Source organism: Argentina silus (assembly GCF_951799395.1).
Source record: "Argentina silus genome assembly, chromosome: 15".
In the NCBI taxonomy this organism is placed as follows: Eukaryota; Metazoa; Chordata; class Actinopteri; order Argentiniformes; family Argentinidae; genus Argentina; species Argentina silus.
This window is the reverse complement of record NC_139669.1, coordinates 17,709,842-17,733,652: the sequence shown is the minus strand read 5'-3', so window position 1 is coordinate 17,733,652 and position 23,811 is coordinate 17,709,842. Positions and strand designations below refer to the sequence as shown.

Below are 23,811 nucleotides of genomic sequence, written 5' to 3'. Positions count from 1 at the left end.
AGGTTTAGTGCAGCAGACGTTTGAAACTCTTTTGATATAGGTAATTGTCTCTATTGTGTCCTTCTGATGGTGAATATTTGAACAACATTGATACTCATAGTACAAGTAATTAATCATGGTGTGAGCTACAATGTTTTGGTCAAATATATTCCTCTGATCATATCTTGTGTGAGCTTTGGTTATAACATTGCAAGTACTTAGTTTACTTTACTCACACGTGGTACAGTATTCATACATTTAGGATGAGGATATCTAAGGTGAAGTTGTACCCTATTTAATCATGTCAATGACTACATTATTTGGTGTTCGTGTTTTGGACTGTAAGGGACGCTGTTTTTCAGTAAATTATTTCTGGCCAGCGTTGTCAGTCTTCCTGGTCCCCTCCCTTATCACTGCGCTCAACAGAGGAGAGAGAGACGCTCTTGCTTCATATGAGGCGAGGCACGACAGAGAACAGAGAGCTATGAACTATATTTGATTGCATACTTAAAATACCCAGGATTTAAATTAGACATCATCATCAAGGACTATTCTGTTTGTTCACAATTTCTGAGGATACTCGTTAAGGAATATTATTGTGGGATTTATTTTTTCCTATCATGGCATTTGATGGATTCCTGCAACCTAAATGCTTAAAATGGCGTATATCCCCCGGACTTCGATGGCAAGTACTTATATTTCTCCTGTATTGTAGCCATTGTGTTTGTGGCCAAATCCGTTATTCCATTCCGGAGGAAATGAAGAAAGGGTCGCTTATCGGTAACGTAGCGCAAGATCTGGGGTTAGATTTGAAAAGGCTCCGAGAAGGCCGGGCCCGTATCGTGACCGGAGAAAGCATTCAGTACACCGAGCTGAAGACAGACAAAGGGATTCTAGTCGTGAGTGAGAGAATAGACCGAGAGCAGCTTTGTGGCGACGTCACACCGTGTAGCTTTAGCTTCGAAATCATTCTCGAGAATCCGATGGAATTACACTCCGTCACCGTAGAAATATTGGACGTAAATGATAATGCACCCGTGTTTCAACAAAATGATATAGGATTGAAAATTAGCGAATCGGCTTCCACAGGAGCGCGTTTTATTTTAGCAACAGCACATGATCCTGATGTCGGTCTTAACGCACTTCAAAATTACATTTTAACACCAAATGATAATTTCATTCTGAAACAACATGCAAATCCTGATGGTAGTAAATATGCTGAAATGGTGCTCCAGAAACCGCTAGATAGAGAGGAGCATCCTCGTCTTTCTTTAAAGCTAATCGCTATAGACGGTGGAAATCCACAGAGGTCTGGCACAGTAAATATAGACATCACTGTCCTAGATGCCAATGACAATACGCCCGTTTTCAACCAGTCAGTGTACAGGGCTACTGTGATGGAAAACGCACCGAAGGGCACCTCTATTACAACTGTGAATGCGACTGATGCAGACAGTGGATCATATGGTTTAGTGTTTTATTCCTTTCCGAGTATGCAGGGAAGTTTGGCTAATATGTTTGACATCGATCAGGCCACTGGTTTGGTATCGCTTTTGGGTGGGTTAGACTATGAAAAGGACAAGAAATACGAAATACGAATCGAAGCATCAGATCAAGGTGGCTTGACTGACTCAAGTAAAGTTGTGGTTGATGTAGTCGATGTAAACGACAATGCACCTGTCATAAGCGTCATGTCATTCACTAGTCCGGTGTCTGAGGATTCTCCTCCTGGTACAACCATTGGTATTATCAATGTTAAAGACCTTGACTCAGGTGAGAACGGACAGGTGAGCTGTACTATAGATCAAAACATCCCTTTTAAGATCAAATCTAATTTAAGGAATTACTACACCTTGGTGACCGACGCCATCTTAGACCGTGAGAGCGTCTCAGAATACAACATAACTGTAGTTGCCACTGATGCAGGGTCACCTCCTCTCTCCAGTAGGAGAACCTTTCACCTGAAGGTGTCTGACGTCAATGACAATGCACCAGTGTTTCCACAGGGCGTGTACAACTCCTACATCGTAGAGAATAACTCTCCAGGCGTGTCTATACTCACTGTTAAAGCTAAAGATCCCGACGCCAATCAGAATGCTCGTATTTCATATCTACTAGAAGACACAGACATTGGTGGGACTCCAGTATCTGTTTATGTTTCCGTTAACGCTGAGAGTGGGGTGATACATGCGGTGCGCTCCTTTGATTATGAACAAATTAAACAATTTAAACTAATCGTCAAAGCGCAAGATGGAGGCTCTCCTCCACTCAGTAGCAATGTGACTGTCAACGTCCTCATCCAAGACCAGAACGATAATGCACCTCAGGTTCTCTACCCAGTCCAGACTGGCGGTTCTCTGGTGGCTGAAATGGTGCCTCGTTCAGCAGATGTGGGCTATCTTGTCACTAAAGTGGTGGCTGTTGATGTGGACTCTGGACAGAATGCCTGGCTCTCGTATAAACTGCAGAAAGCGACAGACAGGGCGCTGTTTGAAGTGGGCTTACAGAATGGGGAAATAAGAACTATACGCCAAGTCACTGACAAAGATGCTGTGAAACAAAGGCTCACTGTTGTAGTGGAGGACAACGGGCAGCCCTCTCGTTCAGCTACAGTCAATGTTAACGTGGCGGTGGCGGACAGCTTCCCTGAAGTGCTCTCGGAGTTCACTGACTTTACACACGACAAGGAGTACAATGACAACCTGACTTTTTACTTAGTCTTGGCTTTGGCTGTGGTTTCATTTCTGTTCATCACGTGTTTAGTGGTTATTATATCAGTGAAAATATACAGATGGAGACAGTCTCGCATCCTCTATCATTCCAATCTCCCGGTTATTCCGTATTATCCTCCGCGTTACGCAGACACTTTGGGGACAGGAACTCTACAGCACGTGTATAATTACGAGGTGTGCAGGACGACTGACTCCAGAAAGAGTGACTGTAAGTTCGCCAGACCCGGTAGTCAGAGCGTACTGATAGTGGACCCCAGTACAGGGACGATGCAGCGGATGCAATGTGAAAAGAACATCCTGGATGAACCGGACTCTCCTCTAGAGGTGAGTCAACTACATTGCAATGATGTCGCATATTTATTAATGTATGTAGCCCTTCTTTTGACTCTTCCTCTCATATTGCTGCTTTCGCGGTGTGGTCCTTATAAAGCCTAATAAACTATGTATAATGTATTGTTGACATCCTGTGATTTGTCTGTCATGGTTTTAGGAGATGGCTACTTAATTTATGTTCTACATGATGAAAAGCAACACGCTGTATTGCAGCTGAATTGGCTTTCAGCACCACCTGTTGTGGATAGCAATACTTTTGTCATGACCAAATAATTTGAATTCGAACACACTGTCATAGAGTAGGCCACTAACGCACTCATACACACACACACACACACACACACACACACACACACACATTATCTGTATCAGTCAGGGGAGTCTATCTCTGCGCTCAACCAAGGAGAAGAGAGAGACTGTGTTTCATATGAGGCAGACATATTCTCTTATCACTCTGATCCATATAGTTTATAGATACATGAAGGGACGGTACATTCACTTTGCTCATTCCTTGCCTTTTCTGCTGTGATTGAATTGAATATTGTTGGTTGAGCGTGAATTAGTGTTGATTAATTTTCTGTCAGCGTGTATGGTGTGACACATTTGGATACTGCAGTTTCTTTGTACATGTGTTTGCTATGGTTGGACTCTGAGTGCCGCTGTTGGTCAATGATACACTTCCAACGTCAATTATCTCTCTGTGGCGTAGTTGCCCCTCCTATATTTTATCTCACTGACTGACGCATAGAGAGCAAGCACAATCCCTCGCAGACCGAAAGCTCTTGACGTACACATCACTGCGTTAAGGATTACTTTTATGTTTAACTGGAAAATACAGTCGATTTTTCTTTTCTGATGAGCCGTATCTTTTATACAAAGGAGTCAATATTTGGTTTATCTGCTTTTTGTCCGCTGCAATGGGTGATTGGGGAATGACAGGCCGCAGAGGCGGACGGCAAGTAATGGTTTTAATTCTTTGTCTGTGCGCCATACATTATGTGAACGGTCAGGCCCGGTATACCATACCGGAGGAGCAGACAGAGGGGTCCTTTGTGGGTAACATCGCTAGAGATTTGGGTTTGGAGGTGAAGAGGCTTGTAACGGGTAAAGCTCGCATTATAACAAAAGGAGCTCGACAGTATGTAGATCTCAACCGAGACAAAGGGACACTCGTCGTTAAAGAGCGAATCGACCGAGAGGAGCTCTGTGGTGAGACTACGCCTTGTAGCTTCAGCTTTGAGCTCATCATCGAAAACCCCATTCAGTTGTATCGGGTCACAGTCGAGGTTCGTGACATTAACGATAACACCCCGTCCTTTCCAAAAGATGAAATCAATTTAGAAATCAGTGAATCTGCTGTAACCGGGGCGCGCTTTTCTCTGGAGAGCGCAGTCGATCCCGACGTTGGTGTTAACGGTATACAAAATTACTCTCTCAAACCGACAGATAATTTCAAATTAGAGGTACATAGCCAACCTGACGGAGTTAAATACGTGGAGATGATTTTACAAAGCCCCTTAGACCGTGAGAAGCATGAGACACTCTCACTGACGCTTATTGCGAGTGACGGAGGCGAGCCTCAGAAATCTGGCATGGTCCGCATCCATATCACTGTCAGAGATGTGAACGACAATGCACCAGTATGTGGCCAGTCTGTTTACAAAGCTAATGTTAGAGAGAATTCTCCAAAAGGGACATTGATAACTACTGTTAGCGCAGATGATGAAGATAAGGGGATTAATGGAGAGGTCACTTTCTCCATCGCTCACGTTGCTAAAGAAGCAAAGGAGTTGTTTGAGCTTAACGTGGATACAGGGGAAATTAAAGTAGTAGGGAAACTGGATTTTGAAAAGACTAAATACTATCAATTAAATGTGCTGGCCAGAGATAGCGGTAGCCTCTCGGATACGTGCAAAGTTGTAATTCAAATCACCGATGAAAACGACAATGTTCCAACAATACAACTTATGTCTTTTTCAAATTCGATTCCAGAGGATTCGCCTCCTGGAACAACCGTGGCGGTGATTAATGTAGAGGATGCAGACTCTGAGATCAACGGTTTAGTTCAATGCACTATTAACGCCGAAGTCCCTTTTAAAATAGAGTCATCCTTAACCGACTATTATACAATTGTCACCGAAGGTTCCCTGGATAGAGAAACGGTGTCTGAGTATAATATCACAATCATAGTTTCAGACGAAGGGTCTCCGCCTCTCTCCAGTAATAAGAACATAACTGTTAAAGTGTCAGATGTGAACGATAACCCACCGAAGTTTGATCACACCGAATATAGTAAGTCTATTCAGGAAAACAACTCGCCAGGGTTTTCTATATTTGCAGTGAGAGCGAGTGATGCGGACTGGGGCCAAAATAGCCGCGTCTCCTATTTGCTGGAGGAAAAACAGATCAACGGGGTGGCTGTGTCCTCTTTCGTGTCAGTGAACGCAGAAAACGGTGCTATTCATGCTGTACGGTCTTTCGATTACGAACAAATTAAGTCGTTTGAGTTTAACGTTACTGCGCGTGATGGGGGGTCTCCACCTCTCAGTTCAGTGGTCGCTGTGAAAGTTGTAGTCCAGGACCAGAACGACAACGCACCTCAGGTTCTGTACCCAGTCCAGACTGGCGGCTCTCTGGTGGCTGAAATGGTGCCTCGTTCAGCAGATGTGGGCTATCTTGTCACTAAAGTGGTGGCTGTTGATGTGGACTCTGGACAGAATGCCTGGCTCTCGTATAAACTGCAGAAAACGACAGACAGGGCGCTGTTTGAAGTGGGCTTACAGAATGGGGAAATAAGAACTATACGCCAAGTCACTGATAAAGATGCTGTGAAACAAAGGCTCACTGTTGTAGTGGAGGACAACGGCCAGCCCTCTCGTTCAGCTACAGTCAATGTTAACGTGGCGGTGGCGGACAGCTTCCCTGAAGTGCTCTCGGAGTTCACTGACTTTACGCACGACAAGGAGTACAATGACAACCTGACTTTTTATTTAGTCTTGGCTTTGGCTGTAGTTTCATTTCTGTTCATCACGTGTTTAGTGGTTATTATTTCAGTGAAAATATACAGATGGAGACAGTCTCGCATCCTCTATCATTCCAATCTCCCGGTTATTCCGTATTATCCTCCGCGTTACGCAGACACTTTGGGGACAGGAACTCTACAGCACGTGTATAATTACGAGGTGTGCAGGACGACTGACTCCAGAAAGAGTGACTGTAAGTTCGCCAGACCCGGTAGTCAGAGCGTACTGATAGTGGACCCCAGTACAGGGACGATGCAGCGGATGCAATGTGAAAAGAACATCCTGGATGAACCGGACTCTCCTCTAGAGGTGAGTCAACTACATTGCAATGATGTCGCATATTTATGAATGTATGTAGCCCTTCTTTTGACTCTTCCTCTCATATTGCTGCTTTCGCGGTGTGGTCCTTATAAAGCCTAATAAATTATGTATAATGTATTGTTGACATCCTGTGATTTGTCTGTCATGGTTTTAGGAGATGGCTACTTAATTTATTTTCTACATGATGAAAAGCAACACGCTGTATTGCAGCTGAATTGGCTTTCAGCACCACCTGTTGTGGATAGCAATACTTTTGTCATGACCAAATAATTTGAATTCGAACACACTGTCATAGAGTAGGCCACTAACGCACTCATACACACACACACACACACACACACACACACACACACACACACACACACACACACACACACACACACACACACCCGCACACACACATTATCTGTATCAGTCAGGGGAGTCTATCTCTGCGCTCAACCAAGGAGAAGAGAGAGACTGTGTTTCATATGAGGCAGGGACCGACATAGACATATTCTCTGATCACTCTGCGAGCGAAATATACCCAGACGCTCTGATCCATATAGTTTATAGATACATGAAGGGACGGTACATTCACTTTGCTCATTCCTTGCCTTTTCTGCTGTGATTGAATTGAATATTGTTGGTTGAGCGTGAATTAGTGTTGATTAATTTTCTGTCAGCGTGTATGGTGTGACACATTTGGATACTGCAGTTTCTTTGTACATGTGTTTGCTATGGTTGGACTCTGAGTGCCGCTGTTGGTCAATGATACACTTTAAACGTCAAATATCTCTCTGTGGCGTAGTTGCCCCTCCTATATTTTATCTCACTGACTGACGCATAGAGAGCAAGCACAAGCCCTCGCAGACCGAAAGCTCTTGACGTACACATCACTGCGTTAAGGATTACTTTCACATGTTTAACTGGAAAATACAGTCGATTTTTCTTATCTGATGAGCCGTATCTTTTATACAAAGGAGTCAATATTTGGTTTATCTGCTTTTTTTCCGCTGCAATGGGTGATTGGGGAATGACAGGCCGCAGAGGCGGACGGCAAGTAATGGTTTTAATTCTTTGTCTGTGCGCCATACATTATGTGAACGGTCAGGCCCGGTATACCATACCGGAGGAGCAGACAGAGGGGTCCTTTGTGGGTAACATCGCTAGAGATTTGGGTTTGGAGGTGAAGAGGCTTGTAACGGGTAAAGCTCGCATTATAACAAAAGGAGCTCGACAGTATGTAGATCTCAACCGAGACAAAGGGACGCTCGTTGTTAAAGAGCGAATCGACCGAGAGGAGCTCTGTGGTCAGACTACGCCTTGTAGCTTTAGCTTTGAGCTCATCATCGAAAACCCCATCCAGTTGTATCGGGTCACAGTCGAGGTTCGTGACATTAACGATAACACCCCGTCCTTTCCAAAAGATGAAATCAATTTAGAAATCAGTGAATCTGCTGTATCCGGGGCGCGCTTTTCTCTGGAGAGCGCAGTCGACCCCGACGTTGGTGTTAACGGTATACAAAATTACTCTCTCAAACCGACAGATAATTTCAAACTCGAGGTACACAGCCAGCGCAAAGGTGGTAAATATATCGAGATGATTTTGCAAAATCCGTTAGACCGGGAGAAGCAAGAGACTTTGTCCCTGGTGCTGGTTGCGACAGACGGAGGCGAGCCTCAGAGATCTGGCACGGTCCGTATCCATATTACCGTGCTGGATGCCAACGATAACGCACCCATATGTGGTCAGCCAGTTTATAAAGCGGACGTTAAAGAGAATTCTCCAAAGGGGACTTTGATAACTACCGTTAGTGCAAATGATGCTGATAAAGGGCTGAATGGAGAGGTCACTTTCGCTATGGCTCATGTTTCCAAAGAAGCAAAAGAACTGTTTGAGCTTAACGTAAATACGGGAGCGCTTAAACTGGTAGGTCAATTGGATTTCGAAAAGACAAATAATTTCCAATTAAACTTACAGGCGAAAGATCATTGGGGTCTTACCGATACGTGCACGGTGGATATACAAATTATTGACGAGAATGATAATGCTCCAACGATACAACTTATGTCATTTTCAAATTCTATTCAAGAAGATTCCCCTTCTGGAACAACTGTAGCTGTTATTAATGTAGAGGATGGAGATTCAGATAGCAATGGTCTCGTCCAATGCTCCATTAATGCAGACATACCATTTAAAATAGAGTCATCCCTTACTGACTATTATACAATAGTCACCGAAGGTTCCCTGGATAGAGAAACGGTGTCTGAGTATAATATCACTATCATAGTTTCAGACGAAGGGTCTCCGCCTCTCTCCAGTAATAAGAACATAACTGTTAAAGTTTCAGATGTAAATGATAACCCACCAAAGTTTTATCAAGCAGAATATAGTAAGTCTATTCAGGAAAACAACTCGCCAGGGTTTTCTATATTTACAGTGAGAGCGAGTGACGCGGACTGGGGCCAAAATGCCCGCGTCTCTTATTTTCTGGAGGATAAACAGATCAACGGGGTGGCTGTGTCCTCTTTCGTGTCAGTGAATGTAGAAAACGGTGCTATTCACGCTGTACGGTCTTTCGATTACGAACAAATTAAATCGTTTGAGTTTAACGTTACTGCGCGTGATGGTGGGTCTCCACCTCTCAGTTCTGTGGTCGCTGTTAAAGTTTTAGTCCAGGACCAGAACGACAACGCACCTCAAGTTCTGTACCCAGTCCAGACTGGCGGCTCTCTGGTGGCTGAAATGGTGCCTCGTTCAGCAGATGTGGGCTATCTTGTCACTAAAGTGGTGGCTGTTGATATGGACTCTGGACAGAATGCCTGGCTCTCGTATAAACTGCAAAAAGCGACAGACAGGGCGCTGTTTGAAGTGGGCTTACAGAATGGGGAAATAAGAACTATACGCCAAGTCACTGATAAAGATGCTGTGAAACAAAGGCTCACTGTTGTAGTGGAGGACAACGGGCAGCCCTCTCGTTCAGCTACAGTCAATGTTAACGTGGCGGTGGCGAACAGCTTCCCTGAAGTGCTCTCGGAGTTCACTGACTTTACACACGACAAGGAGTACAATGACAACCTGACTTTTTACTTAGTCTTGGCTTTGGCTGCAGTTTCATTTCTGTTCATCACGTGTTTAGTGGTTATTATATCAGTGAAAATATACAGATGGAGACAGTCTCGCATCCTCTATCATTCCAATCTCCCGGTTATTCCGTATTATCCACCGCGTTACGCAGACACTTTGGGGACAGGAACTCTACAGCACGTGTACAATTACGAAGTGTGCAGGACGACTGACTCCAGAAAGAGTGACTGTAAGTTCGCCAGACCCGGTAGTCAGAGCGTACTCATAGTGGACCCCAGTACAGGGACGATGCAGCGGATGCAGAGTGAAAGGAACATCCTGGATGAACCAGACTCTCCACTCGAGGTGAGTTTTTAGGATTTTGAATAATGTAGCTGATTATGTGGGAATTATGTCTCTTCAAACAGCCTCAAGTTACCCAATGCTCTGGTCCTATCTCTTAACGGCCGATTTGTTTTCACTACTCTTTTGTATCTGCCTACAGATTGTATTTTCAAGTTGAAAATCGATTGTAATTGCAATGTATTTGTGTGGTTGTTTTAGACATTGCTGTTTGTCTACCAAGTTTTGAATAGCAACAAACTTAGACAGTTTTTTCAGCATTATGGAAAGCGCTTCTTTTGTCATGGCAAATGTGCAGCTCTCATAGCAATCTTTAAACAACCCTTCTGGCATGTTTAGTCCTGTTGAAATACAATTATCATTCGTATCATAGTTTCACACAGACCGTTTGGTATAACAGTCCTTTGAAACGTTTATCTCATAGCTAATGCCTTTCATTGTATCCTTCTGATGGTGATTCAGACTACCTTGACAATGATTGTCGTAATCGATGTTGGTGTGAGCGAAGAAACCATGGTATTTTCATACACACTATTTAAAGTATGGAATGAAAATATACCCCTCCGATGATATCTCACTTGAACCTTGTATTTATTACCAATAGATTTTGTAAACTTGGGAAGATAAAAACTATTGTCTAAACTCTTCTACCATGTGTATAGTTATAGTTTCTACATGTGTGTTAATAGTGTTCCTACATTATTTGATGTTCGTGTTTTGGACTGTGAGGGCCGCTGTTGATCAGTAAAACAATTTCTGTGCGGTGTTGTCAGTCAGAGGAATCCCCTCCCTTATCACTGCGCTCTACCAGAGGAGAGTGAGACTCTGTGCGCTTCATTCGAGGCGAGGCAAGAACAGGGAGAACACTCGCTCTGAACAATAGATTGCAGATAAAATACGCAGGATTTACACAACACATCGGCTGTTACTCTATTTGCTCACCATTTCTTGGGATACTCTCTTGGGAATATTATTGCGGCATTTATTCTGTGATGACTATGGCTTTTGAAGGATTCATGCAACCAAAATGCTTAAGATGGCGTATATCCCCGGAACTTCAATGGCAAGTACTTATATTTCTCCTGTATTGTAGCCATTGTGTTTGTGGCCAAATCCGTTATTCCATTCCGGAAGAGATGAAGAAGGGGTCGCTTATCGGTAACGTAGCGCAAGACCTGGGGTTAGATTTGAAAAGACTCCGAGCTGGCCGGGCCCGTATCGTGACCGGAGAAAGCATTCAGTACACCGAGCTGAAGACAGACAAAGGGATTCTAGTCGTGAGTGAGAGAATAGACCGAGAGCAGCTTTGTGGCGACGTCACACCGTGTAGCTTTAGCTTCGAAATCATTTTAGAAAACCCAATTGAGTTACATCGGATTACAGTGGAAATTCTGGATGTAAATGACAATGCACCAGTTTTTCGCAATGATAGAATCAAATTCGAAATAAGTGAATCGGCTCGAGTAGGTTCGCGTTTTGGTTTGGCGAGTGCAGAGGATCCTGATGTGGGAGTTAACGGTATACAGAATTACATATTATCCCACAATGATAATTTCGCTGTCAAACAGCATGCGAATCCGGACGGTAGTAAATATGCTGAAATGGTGCTCCAGAAGTCTTTAGATAGAGAGGAGCATCCCTATCTGTCTTTAAAGCTAATCGCCGTTGATGGTGGCAATCCGCAGAGATCTGGCACGGTAAATATAGCCATCACTGTCCTTGATGTCAATGACAATGCTCCCGTATTTAACCAGTCAGTGTACAGGGCTACTGTGATGGAAAACGCAGCGAAAGGCACATATATCACAACCGTGAATGCAAGTGATGCAGACAGTCGGTCGAACGGAGATGTTGTTTATTCCTTTTCCAACCTGAAAGAACAATTAGCTGACATATTCAACATTGACGAAATATCAGGCGTGATATCTGTTTCGGGGCAGATAGATTTTGAAAAAGATAAGAAATACGAGGTCAGAGTTGAGGCGAAGGACCAGGGTGGTTTAACAGACTCCAGTAAAGTTGTAATTGAAGTTATCGACGTTAATGACAACGCACCAGTTATAAATGTCATGTCATTCTCCAGCCCTGTGTCTGAAGATGCACCCACGGGTACAACGATAGCTGTTATCAATGTCAAAGACGCTGATTCGGAGCGAAACGGTCAGATTACCTGCTCAATAGACTCTAACCTCCCATTTAAGATAAAATCATCGTTAACTAGCTATTATACTTTGATTTCAGATGTAGCTTTTGACAGAGAAACGGCACCGGAATACAACATTACAATAACAGCAACAGATTCGGGTTCACCTTCAATCTCTAGCACCACAACGTTACACCTTAGAATCTCTGACGTAAACGACAATGCCCCATTGTTCGATAAAGGTACATACTCCACTTATGTCACAGAGAATAACTCCCCTGGAATGTCATTGTTCGCTGTCATTGCGCGGGACTCTGACTGGAATCAAAACGCCAGGATCTCGTATCTCCTTGAAGACACGCAGATCAGTGGAACACCCGTTTCTAGTTATATATCTGTTAACTCCGAAACTGGAGTTTTACACGCGGTGCGCTCTTTCGATTATGAACAAATTAAACAACTGAAAATAGTTGTCAAGGCGCAAGACGGAGGCTCTCCTCCACTCAGTAGCAATGTGACTGTTAACGTCCTCATCCAAGACCAGAACGATAACGCGCCTCAGGTTCTGTACCCAGTCCAGACTGGCGGCTCTCTGGTGGCTGAAATGGTGCCTCGTTCAGCAGATGTGGGCTATCTTGTCACTAAAGTGGTGGCTGTTGATGTGGACTCTGGACAGAATGCCTGGCTCTCGTATAAACTGCAGAAAGCGACAGACAGGGCGCTGTTTGAAGTGGGCTTACAGAATGGAGAAATAAGAACTATACGCCAAGTCACTGATAAAGATGCTGTGAAACAAAGGCTCACTGTTGTAGTGGAGGACAACGGGCAGCCCTCTCGTTCAGCTACAGTCAATGTTAACGTGGCGGTGGCGGACAGCTTCCCTGAAGTGCTCTCGGAGTTCACTGACTTCACGCACGACAAGGAGTACAATGACAACCTGACTTTTTACTTAGTCTTGGCTTTGGCTGTAGTTTCATTTCTGTTCATCACGTGTTTAGTGGTTATTATATCAGTGAAAATATACAGATGGAGACAGTCTCGCATCCTCTATCATTCCAATCTCCCGGTTATTCCGTATTACCCTCCGCGTTACGCAGACACTTTGGGGACAGGAACTCTACAGCACGTGTACAATTACGAGGTGTGCAGGACGACTGACTCCAGAAAGAGTGACTGTAAGTTCGCCAGACCCGGTAGTCAGAGCGTACTGATAGTGGACCCCAGTACAGGGACGATGCAGCGGATGCAGAGTGAAAAGAACATCCTGGATGAACCGGACTCTCCTCTCGAGGTGAGTTTATTTGATTTTGAATAATTTGGAGGAATTCATTTTTACGCTACTGAAATTGCCCACATCTCCTTCTCTCATATCGAAAAGAGCACTTTGTTTTGCGTTTACACTCTCCTTCTGTGTCAGAGACTACTCATATCTAACGACCCATTTTATCTAGATGTGTTGGCATTCATGTGAGGTGTTGTTTTGGGAAATGGCGTCTTACTCCAGTTTGTCTACCTGATGGCCAGTTGGTCTATATCGCCTTTTCAGCACCACGCTGTGTGGACAGCACCCTCTTTGTCAGACAGTGAGCAGCTTTCATCACGTTCTGTTACAGTTCTAAACATGTATTCATACACATTTGACATCGTGCTGCATCTCTATAGCTACAACGTATGGTATAAGGTTTTGATGCATTAGGTAATTGTAACTCATATTACAGCCCATTAAGCCTATTAATAGCTAATGATTTGTGTTATGGTTAGTTTTTGCTCACGATTGAAACTGAATTAAATAATCAATAATTGAATTCTATTTCCATCTGATTATGTCTCAGTTGAACTGTGCATTTCATCATTGCGTTGTACATAACTAAATGTCAGGTGGGTTTTTTTTTATGTAGGGGTGTATTGTATGGCATTATGGCTGCACATTTAGTTGTGTTCCTAGTATTTGGTGTTCATGTTTTGGACTGTGAGGGCCGCTGTTGATCAGTAGAATAATTTCTGTGCGGTATTGTCCGTCAGAAGAGTCCCCTCCCTTATCACTGCGCTCTACCAGAGGAGAGGGGGAAAGTTGCTGCGCTTCATACGAGGCGTGGCGTGAGAGAGACACACTCGCTCCTCTCCATAGCCTATGACAGAAAAGATTTGATTAAAACAAAACATCGAGGAATACGGCTCTTTTTGCTTATCTTTTCCGATTGCCCAGTGCAAGGAATATATTGTGGGATTTATTCGTGTTGGATTATTTGTTAATGATGGCATTTGAAGGATTCCTGGAGCCTAAACGCAGTAGACGTTTTTGTCCGTGGCTTCGATGGCAAGTACTTGTTTTTCTCCTGTATTTCAGCCATATTGTTTGTGGCCAAATACGTTATTCCATTCCAGAGGAGATGAAGAAGGGGTCGCTTATCGGTAACGTAGCGCAAGACTTAGGGTTAGATTTGAAAAGGCTCCGAGCGGGCCGGGCCCGTATCGTGACCGGAGAAAGCATTCAGTACACCGAGCTGAAGACAGACAAAGGGATTCTAGTCGTGAATGAGAGAATAGACCGAGAGCAGCTCTGTGGCGACGTCACACCGTGTAGCTTTAGCTTCGAAATCATTCTAGAGAATCCGATGGAGCTGCACCGTGTAACTGTGGAAATCCTTGATATTAATGATAATGCCCCCATGTTTCAAAAATATGAAATCAAATTAGAGATTAGTGAATCGGCTGTACTCGGCTCGCGCTTTATGTTAGCAAGTGCCGAGGACGCAGATGTAGGTGATAATGGTCTACAGAAATACATTTTAACGACGAATGATAATTTCATTTTGAAGCAGCACTCAAATCCTGATGGAAGAAAATATGCTGAAATGATTCTACAAAAGCCTCTAGATAGGGAGAGCCATCCTCGATTCTCATTGAAGCTAATCGCTGTAGACGGTGGAAATCCACAGAGATCTGGTACAGTAAATATCGATATCACTGTCCTAGATGCCAATGACAATGCGCCCGTGTTTAACCAGTCAGTGTACAGGGCTACTGTGATTGAAAACGCACCGAAAGGCACATATATCACAACTGTAAACGCCAGTGACGCAGACAGCGGATCATACGGGCTAGTTACTTATTCCTTTTCCAACTTGAAAGGGCAGCTAGCTGGTATATATCGAATGAACGAGACCACTGGCACAATGACACTTGTGGGGAAAATTGATTATGAAAAAGATAAGAAACATGAAATCATGATTGAGGCGATGGACCAAGGAGGTTTAACAGACTCAAGCAAAGTTGTCATTGAGATTGTTGACGTTAACGATAATTCTCCAGTCATAAACGTCATGTCTTTCTCCAGCTCTGTGTCTGAAGATTCTCCTCCGGGAACTACGGTTGCTATAATTAACGTAAAAGACGCTGACTCGGAGAGAAACGGAAAAGTCACGTGTTCCATTGACACGAACCTACCATTTAAGATACAATCATCATTAACCAGCTACTATACCTTAATAACAGATTCTGCTTTTGACCGAGAATCTGTGCCTGAATATAATATAACCATAAAGGCGACTGACTCCGGTTTGCCACCGCTGTCTAGCACTACAACTTTGCACCTTAGAATCTCTGACGTAAATGACAATGCTCCATTGTTCGGTAAAGTCACTTATTCTGCCTACGTCACAGAGAATAACTCTCCTGGATTGTCCATATTTACAGTCAGTGCGCGGGACTCAGATTGGAATCAAAACGCCAGAATCTCTTACATCCTTGAAGACACGCAGATCAGTGGAACTCCAGTGTCTAGTTATGTATCCATTAACTCCGAAACCGGAGTTTTACACGCGGTGCGCTCATTCGATTATGAACAAATTAAACAACTTAAACTATTTGTCAAAGCGCAAGATGGAGGCTCTCCTCCACTAAGTAGCAATGTAAGTGTTAACGTCTTCATCCAAGACCAGAACGACAACGCACCTCAGGTTCTGTACCCAGTCCAGACTGGCGGCTCTCTGGTGGCTGAAATGGTGCCTCGTTCAGCAGATGTGGGCTATCTTGTCACTAAAGTGGTGGCTGTTGATGTGGACTCTGGACAGAATGCCTGGCTCTCGTATAAACTGCAGAAAGCGACAGACAGGGCGCTGTTTGAAGTGGGCTTACAGAACGGGGAAATAAGAACTATACGCCAAGTTACTGATAAAGATGCTGTGAAACAAAGGCTCACTGTTGTAGTGGAGGACAACGGGCAGCCCTCTCGTTCAGCTACAGTCAATGTTAACGTGGCGGTGGGGGACAGCTTCCCTGAAGTGCTCTCGGAGTTCACTGACTTTACGCACGACAAGGAGTACAATGACAACCTGACTTTTTACTTAGTCTTGGCTTTGGCTGTAGTTTCATTCCTGTTTATCACATGTTTAGTGGTTATTATATCAGTGAAAATATACAGATGGAGACAGTCTCGCATCCTCTATCATTCCAATCTCCCGGTTATTCCGTATTATCCACCGCGTTACGCAGACACTTTGGGGACAGGAACTCTACAGCACGTGTACAATTACGAGGTGTGCAGGACGACTGACTCCAGAAAGAGTGACTGTAAGTTCGCCAGACCCGGTAGTCAGAGCGTACTGATAGTGGACCCCAGTACAGGGACGATGCAGCGGATGCAGAGTGAAAAGAACATCCTGGACGAACCGGACTCTCCTCTCGAGGTGAGTTTATTTGATTTTGAATAATTTGGGGGAATTTATTTCTACGCTACTGAAGTTGCCCACATCTCCTTCTCTCATATCGAAAAGAGCACTTTGTTCTGCGTTTACACTCTCCTTCTGTGTCAGAGACTACTCATATCTAACGACCCATTTAATCTAGATTTGTTGGCATTCATGCGAGGTGTTGTTTTGGGAAATGGCGTCTTGCTTCAGTTTGTCTACCTGATGGCCATTTGGTCTATATCGCCTTTTCAGCACCACGCTGTGTGGACAGCACCCTCTTTGTCTGTTACAGTTCTAAACATGTATTTATACACATTTGACATCGTGCTGCATCTCTATAGCTACAACGTATGCAAATCCTTCTATCATAGTTGCATTCAAAGGTGTTGATGCATTTGGTAATTGTAACTCATATTACAGCCCATTAAGCCTATTAATAGCCAATGATTTGTGTTATGGTTAGTTTTTGATCACGATTGACACTGAATTATGTAATTAATAATTTAATTGTATTTCCATCTGATTATGTCTCAGTTGAACTGTGCATTTCATCATTGCGTTGTACATAACTAGATGTCAGGTTTTTATGTAGGGGTGTATTGTATGGTATTATGGCTGCACTTTTAGTTGTGTTCCTAGTATTTGGTGTTCATGTTTTGGACTGTGAGGGCCGCTGTTGATCAGTAGAATAATTTCTGTGCGGTATTGTCAGTCAGAAGAGTCCCCTCCCTTATCACTGCGCTCTACCAGAGGAGAGGGGGAAAGTTGCTGCGCTTCATACGAGGCGTGGCGTGAGAGAGACACACTCGCTCCTCTCCATTGCCTATTAGGGAAAATATTTGATTAACACAAAACATCGACGAATACGGCTCTTTTTGCTTATCTTTTCCGATTGTCCAGTGCAAGGAATATATTGTGGGATTTATTCGTGTTGGAATATTTGTTAATGATGGCATTTGAAGGATTCCTGGAGCCTATACGCAGTAGGCGTTTTTGTCCGTGGCTTCGATGGCAAGTACTTGTTTTTCTCCTGTATTTCAGCCATATTGTTTGTGGCCAAATCCGTTATTCCATTCCGGAGGAGATGAAGAAAGGGTCGCTTATCGGTAACGTAGCGCAAGACCTGGGGTTGGATTTGAAAAGGCTTCGAGCGGGCCGGGCCCGTATCGTGACCGGAGAAAGCATTCAGTACACCGAGCTGAAGACAGACAAAGGGATTCTAGTCGTGAGTGAGAGAATAGACCGAGAGCAGCTTTGTGGCGACGTCACTCCGTGTAGCTTTAGCTTCGAAATTATATTAGAAAATCCAATTGAACTACATCAAGTCGTTGTAGAAATTATTGATGTGAATGACCATGCTCCCACGTTTCAAAATAGAGATATGGAGATCGAAATAAGTGAGTCAGCCACGATCGGTGCGCGCTTTGTGTTACAGAGCGCAGACGATCCCGACGTAGGAGTGAACGATTTACAGACATATGTATTAACACCGAATGATAATTTTATTTTAAAACAACATGCGAACCCAGACGGTAGTAAATATGCTGAAATGGTGCTCCAGAAATCATTAGATAGAGAGGAACATCCTCGTCTTTCATTGAAGCTAATGGCTTTAGACGGTGGGAATCCTCAGAGATCTGGTACAGTAAATATAGATATCACTGTCCTAGATGTCAATGACAATGCTCCCGTGTTTAACCAGTCAGTGTACAGGGCTACTGTGGTGGAAAACGCTTCAAAAGGCACCTATATCACAACCGTGAATGCAACTGATGCAGACAGTGGGTCGAATGGACAAATAACATATAGTTTTGCGAAGTTGAGGGGGGGCATAGCGGATATATTTGTCATTGATAAGAACGCCGGGGTCGTATCTGTTTCAGGACAGATAGATTTCGAAAAAGATAAGAAATACGAAATTAGAGTCGAGGCTAAAGACCAGGGAGGGTTCACAGACACCAGTCAAGTTATAATTGAAGTTATCGACGTTAATGACAACGCACCAGTGATAAACGTCATGTCTTTCTCTAGCCCTGTGTCTGAAGATGCTCCTCCGGGTACAACGATAGCTGTTATCAATGTGAAAGACGCTGATTCAGAGAGAAACGGACAGATTGCATGTTCTATAGATACTAACCTCCCGTTTAAAATACATTCTTCGTTAGCTAGTTATTATAGTTTGATATCAGATATGGTTTTTGACCGAGAAACGGTTCCAGCGTACAACATAACTGTAACTGCAAAAGATTCGGGTTCTCCACCTCTCTCTACTGCCAAGACATTACAGCTGAGAATCTCTGACGTAAATGACAATGCTCCATTATTCGATAAAAACACCTTCTCTGCCTACGTCACAGAGAACAACTCTCCTGGACTGTCCATATTTACTGTCAGTGCGCGGGACTCCGACTCAAACCAAAACGCCAGAATATCTTACATCCTTGAGGACACGCAGATCAGTGGAACTCCTGTTTCTACTTATGTATCTATTAACTCCGAAACTGGAGTTTTACATGCGGTGCGCTCCTTTGATTTTGAACAAATCAAACAATGTAAACTAGTCGTCATGGCGCAAGATGGAGGCTCCCCTCCACTCAGTAGCAATGTGACTGTGAAAATAATGATCCAGGACCAGAACGATAACGCACCTCAGGTTCTGTACCCTGTCCAGACTGGCGGCTCTCTGGTGGCTGAAATGGTGCCTCGTTCAGCAGATGTGGGCTATCTTGTCACTAAAGTGGTGGCTATTGATGTGGACTCTGGACAGAATGCTTGGCTCTCGTATAAACTGCAGAAAGCGACAGACAGGGCGCTGTTTGAAGTGGGCTTACAGAATGGGGAAATAAGAACTATACGCCAAGTCACTGATAAAGATGCTGTGAAACAAAGGCTCACTGTTGTCGTGGAGGACAACGGCCTGCCCTCTCGTTCAGCTACAGTTAATGTTAACGTGGCGGTGGCGGACAGCTTCCCTGAAGTGCTCTCGGAGTTCACTGACTTTACGCACGACAAGGAGTACAATGACAACCTGACTTTTTACTTAGTCTTAGCTTTGGCTGTAGTTTCATTTCTGTTTATCACGTGTTTAGTAGTTATTATATCAGTGAAAATATACAGATGGAGACAGTCTCGCATCCTCTATCATTCCAACCTCCCGGTTATTCCGTATTATCCACCGCGTTACGCAGACACTTTGGGGACAGGAACTCTACAGCACGTGTACAATTACGAGGTGTGCAGGACGACTGACTCCAGAAAGAGTGACTGTAAGTTCGCCAGACCCGGTAGTCAGAGCGTACTGATAGTGGACCCCAGTACAGGGACGATGCAGCGGATGCAGACTGAAAAGAATATCCTGGATGAACCAGACTCTCCACTGGAGGTGAGTTTTTAGGATGCTGAATAATATCGCACACTATGTGGGAATATATATTTACCAGCAGCTTCAAATGACCCAATGCTCTGCCTCTTACACTGAATATATTTTTTTAAATGGTCCTTTTTCTCTAGTGTGAGTGAGTGAGTGTGTCTGTGTGTGCGTGCGTGCGTGCGTGCGTGCGTGTGTGTGTGTGTGTGTGTGTGTGTGTGCGTGCGTGTGTGTGTGTGTGTCTGTTTTGGAAAATGGCTTCTCTCTTCATCTGGTCTGGTGAACTTATACAGAGCCTTTTCAGCCAGTTGTTTCAGATCCATGCAATGTGGACAGCGCCTCTTTTGTCATTACAGGAAGCAGCTCTAATAGCGCTCTCTTACAGGCATGTTTGTTAGTACTCACCACAACTAATCATTCATATAACGGTTTGATAAAGAAGGTTTAGTGCAGCAGACGTTTGAAACTCCTTTGATATAGGTAATTGTCTCTATTGTGTCTATCTGATGGTGAATATTTGAACAACATAGACACTCAGCGTACTAGTAATTAATCATGGTGTGAGCAACAATGTTTTGGTCAGATATATTTCTCTGATCATATATTGTGTGAGCTTTGGTTATAACATTGCAGATACGTAGTTTAGGTTACTAACAAGTGGTACAGTATTCATACATTTAGGATGAGGATATCTAAGGTGAAGTTGTACCCTATTTAATCATGTGTATGACTACATTAATTGGTGTTCGTGTTTTGGACTGTAAGGGACGCTGTTGTTCAGTAAATTATTTCTGGCCAGCGTTGTCAGTCTTCGTGGTCCCCTCCCTTATCACTGCGCTCAACAGAGGAGAGAGAGACGCTCATGCTTCATATGAGGCGAGGCACGACAGAGAACAGAGAGCTATGAACTATATTTGATTGCATACATAAAATACCCAGGATTTAAATTACCCACCATCATCAAGGACTATTCTACTTGTTCACCATTTCTGAGGATACTCTTTAAAGAATATTATTGTGGGATTTATTATTTTGTTATCATGGCATTTGATGGATTCCTGCAACCTAAATGCTTAAAATGGCGTTTTTCCCCGGGACTTCTATGGCAAGTACTTGTTTTTCTCCTGTATTTTAGCCATATTGTTTGTGGGCAAATCCGGTATTCCATTCCGGAGGAGATGAAGAAAGGGTCGCTCATCGGTAACGTAGCACAAGACCTGGGGTTAGATTTGAAAAGGCTCCGAGCGGGCCGGGCCCGTATCGTGACCGGAGAAAGCATTCAGTACACCGAGCTGAAGACAGACAAAGGGATTCTAGTCGTGAGTGAGAGAATAGACCGAGAGCAGCTTTGTGGCGACGTCACACCGTGTAGCTTTAGCTTCGAAATGATATTAGAAAATCCGATGGAGTTGCATCATATTACAATCGAAATATTGGACGAAAATGATAATGCCCCCACTTTTCAGAACAATAATTTACAATTTGAGATCAGTGAATCAGCTGCGCTCGGTGCGCGCTTTGTTTTAGAGAGTGCAGAGGATCCTGACGTTGGAGTTAATGGTCTACAAAACTACATTCTAACTCCGAATGAAAATTTCATTCTGAAACAACATGCGAACCCCGACAGGAGTAAATATGCTGAAATGGTGCTGCAGAAACAGTTAAATAGAGAGGCGTATCCTCGTCTGTCATTAAAGCTAATCGCTGTTGATGGTGGAAATCCGCAGAGGTCTGGTACAGTAAATATAGACATCACTGTCCTAGATGTGAATGACAATGCGCCCGTGTTTAACCAGTCAGAATACAGGGCTTCCGTGATGGAAAACGCTTTGAAAGGCACACATATCACAACTGTAAATGCCAGCGATGCAGACACTGGCTCAAATGGACAAATTACCTATTATTTTTCCAAGATGAAGGGGAATTTAGCAGATATATTTCACATTGATAAGGATACTGGAACTGTGTCAGTTGCAGGGAAAATAGATTTTGAAAAAGATAAAAGATATGAAATTCGGGTTGAAGCTAAAGATCAAGGTGGGTTGACAGATTCTAGCAACATTGTAGTTGAGGTAATTGATGTAAACGACAATGCGCCTGTCATAAGTGTCATGTCATTCACTAGTCCGGTGTCTGAGGATTCTCCTCCTGGTACAACCATTGGTATTATCAATGTGAAAGACCTTGACTCAGGTGAGAACGGACAGGTGAGCTGTACTATAGATCAAAACATCCCTTTTAAGATCAAATCTAATTTAAGGAATTACTACACCTTGGTTACCGACGCCATCTTAGACCGTGAGAGCGTCTCAGAATACAACATAACTGTACTTGCCACTGATGCAGGGTCACCTCCTCTCTCCAGTAGGAGAACCTTTCACCTGACGGTGTCTGACGTCAACGACAACGCCCCAGTGTTTCCACAGGGCGTGTACAACTCCTACATCGTAGAGAATAACTCTCCAGGCGTGTCTATACTCACTGTTAAAGCTAAAGATCCCGACGCCAATCAGAATGCTCGTATTTCATATCTACTAGAAGATACCGACGTTGGTGGGACTCCAGTTTCTAATTATGTTTCCATTAACGCTGAGAGTGGGGTTATACATGCGGTGCGCTCCTTTGATTATGAACAAATTAAACAATTTAAACTAGTCATCAAAGCGCAAGATGGAGGCTCTCCTCCACTCAGTAGCAATGTGACTGTTAACGTCCTGATCCAAGACCAGAACGACAACGCACCTCAGGTTCTGTACCCAGTCCAGACTGGCGGCTCTCTGGTGGCTGAAATGGTGCCTCGTTCAGCAGATGTGGGCTATCTTGTCACTAAAGTGGTGGCTGTTGATGTGGACTCTGGACAGAATGCCTGGCTCTCGTATAAACTGCAGAAAGCGACAGACAGGGCGCTGTTTGAAGTGGGCTTACAGAATGGGGAAATAAGAACTATACGCCAAGTCACTGATAAAGATGCTGTGAAACAAAGGCTCACTGTTGTAGTGGAGGACAACGGGCAGCCCTCTCGTTCAGCTACAGTCAATGTTAACGTGGCGGTGGCGGACAGCTTCCCTGAAGTGCTCTCGGAGTTCACTGACTTTACGCACGACAAGGGGTACAATGACAACCTGACTTTTTACTTAGTCTTGGCTTTGGCTGTAGTTTCATTTCTGTTCATCACGTGTTTAGTGGTTATTATATCAGTGAAAATATACAGATGGAGACAGTCTCGCATCCTCTATCATTCCAATCTCCCGGTTATTCCGTATTATCCTCCGCGTTACGCAGACACTTTGGGGACAGGAACTCTACAGCACGTGTACAATTACGAGGTGTGCAGGACGACTGACTCCAGAAAGAGTGACTGTAAGTTCGCCAGACCCGGTAGTCAGAGCGTACTGATAGTGGACCCCAGTACAGGGACGATGCAGCGGATGCAGAGTGAAAAGAACATTCTGGATGAACCAGACTCTCCACTTGAGGTGAGTTTACTGAGTTTTGAATCATAGCTAATGTGGTAATGTATTTCAAGAAACAGCCTCAAATTATCCGACTCTCTATCTCCGATCTCAATTGTTCTTCTTTAACTGACGTTAGTTGGTGTATTTTAACTTCACACGCTTGTTCTCGATTACATTGGCATCAATGAGTGTGTGGTTGTTTTAGGCTACTTCTTCTGAACTACCCCTTTTTCACAATAATATTGGCGTGAACAGTCTGTGTGGTTGTTTAGTTGATGGGTTCTTAATTCAGTTGGACTACTGAATGGTGCAGTGAACATTTGGAGGGCCTTTCAGCACCACTCATTGTGGACAG

At 43.9% G+C, this 23,811-nt stretch overlaps 4 protein-coding genes across 4 annotated transcripts; all 4 read left to right on the top strand.

Annotated features, from left to right (window-relative positions):
- Positions 1-115: 115 nt before the first annotated feature.
- On the top strand, positions 116-16,655 carry LOC310816069 (uncharacterized protein; the record flags this gene model as incomplete). Its single annotated transcript, XM_083686077.1, is given in 6 exon segments — positions 116-120; positions 695-2,993; positions 4,990-5,009; positions 5,011-6,400; positions 7,482-8,070; positions 14,896-16,655. Coding segments are annotated over 6 exon segments (6,063 nt in total).
- LOC310816564 (protocadherin gamma-A12-like) lies at positions 8,232-13,258 on the top strand (the record flags this gene model as incomplete). The annotated part of the gene is made up of 4 exons (XM_083686817.1): positions 8,232-8,300; positions 8,868-9,803; positions 10,574-10,617; positions 10,894-13,258. 4 exons carry the CDS (start codon positions 8,232-8,234, stop codon positions 13,256-13,258), a joined length of 3,414 nt encoding a protein of 1,137 aa, XP_083542943.1.
- Positions 16,656-17,718: 1,063 nt separating the features above from the next.
- Positions 17,719-23,504, top strand: LOC310816067 (protocadherin gamma-A12-like; the record flags this gene model as incomplete). The annotated part of the gene is made up of 3 exons (XM_083686075.1): positions 17,719-17,863; positions 18,518-18,714; positions 22,176-23,504. 3 exons carry the CDS (start codon positions 17,719-17,721, stop codon positions 23,502-23,504), a joined length of 1,671 nt encoding a protein of 556 aa, XP_083542201.1.
- On the top strand, positions 18,826-19,883 carry LOC310816563 (protocadherin gamma-A3-like; the record flags this gene model as incomplete). The annotated part of the gene is given in 2 exon segments (XM_083686816.1): positions 18,826-19,825; positions 19,828-19,883. Coding segments are annotated over 2 exon segments (1,056 nt in total).
- Positions 23,505-23,811: the final 307 nt, after the last annotated feature.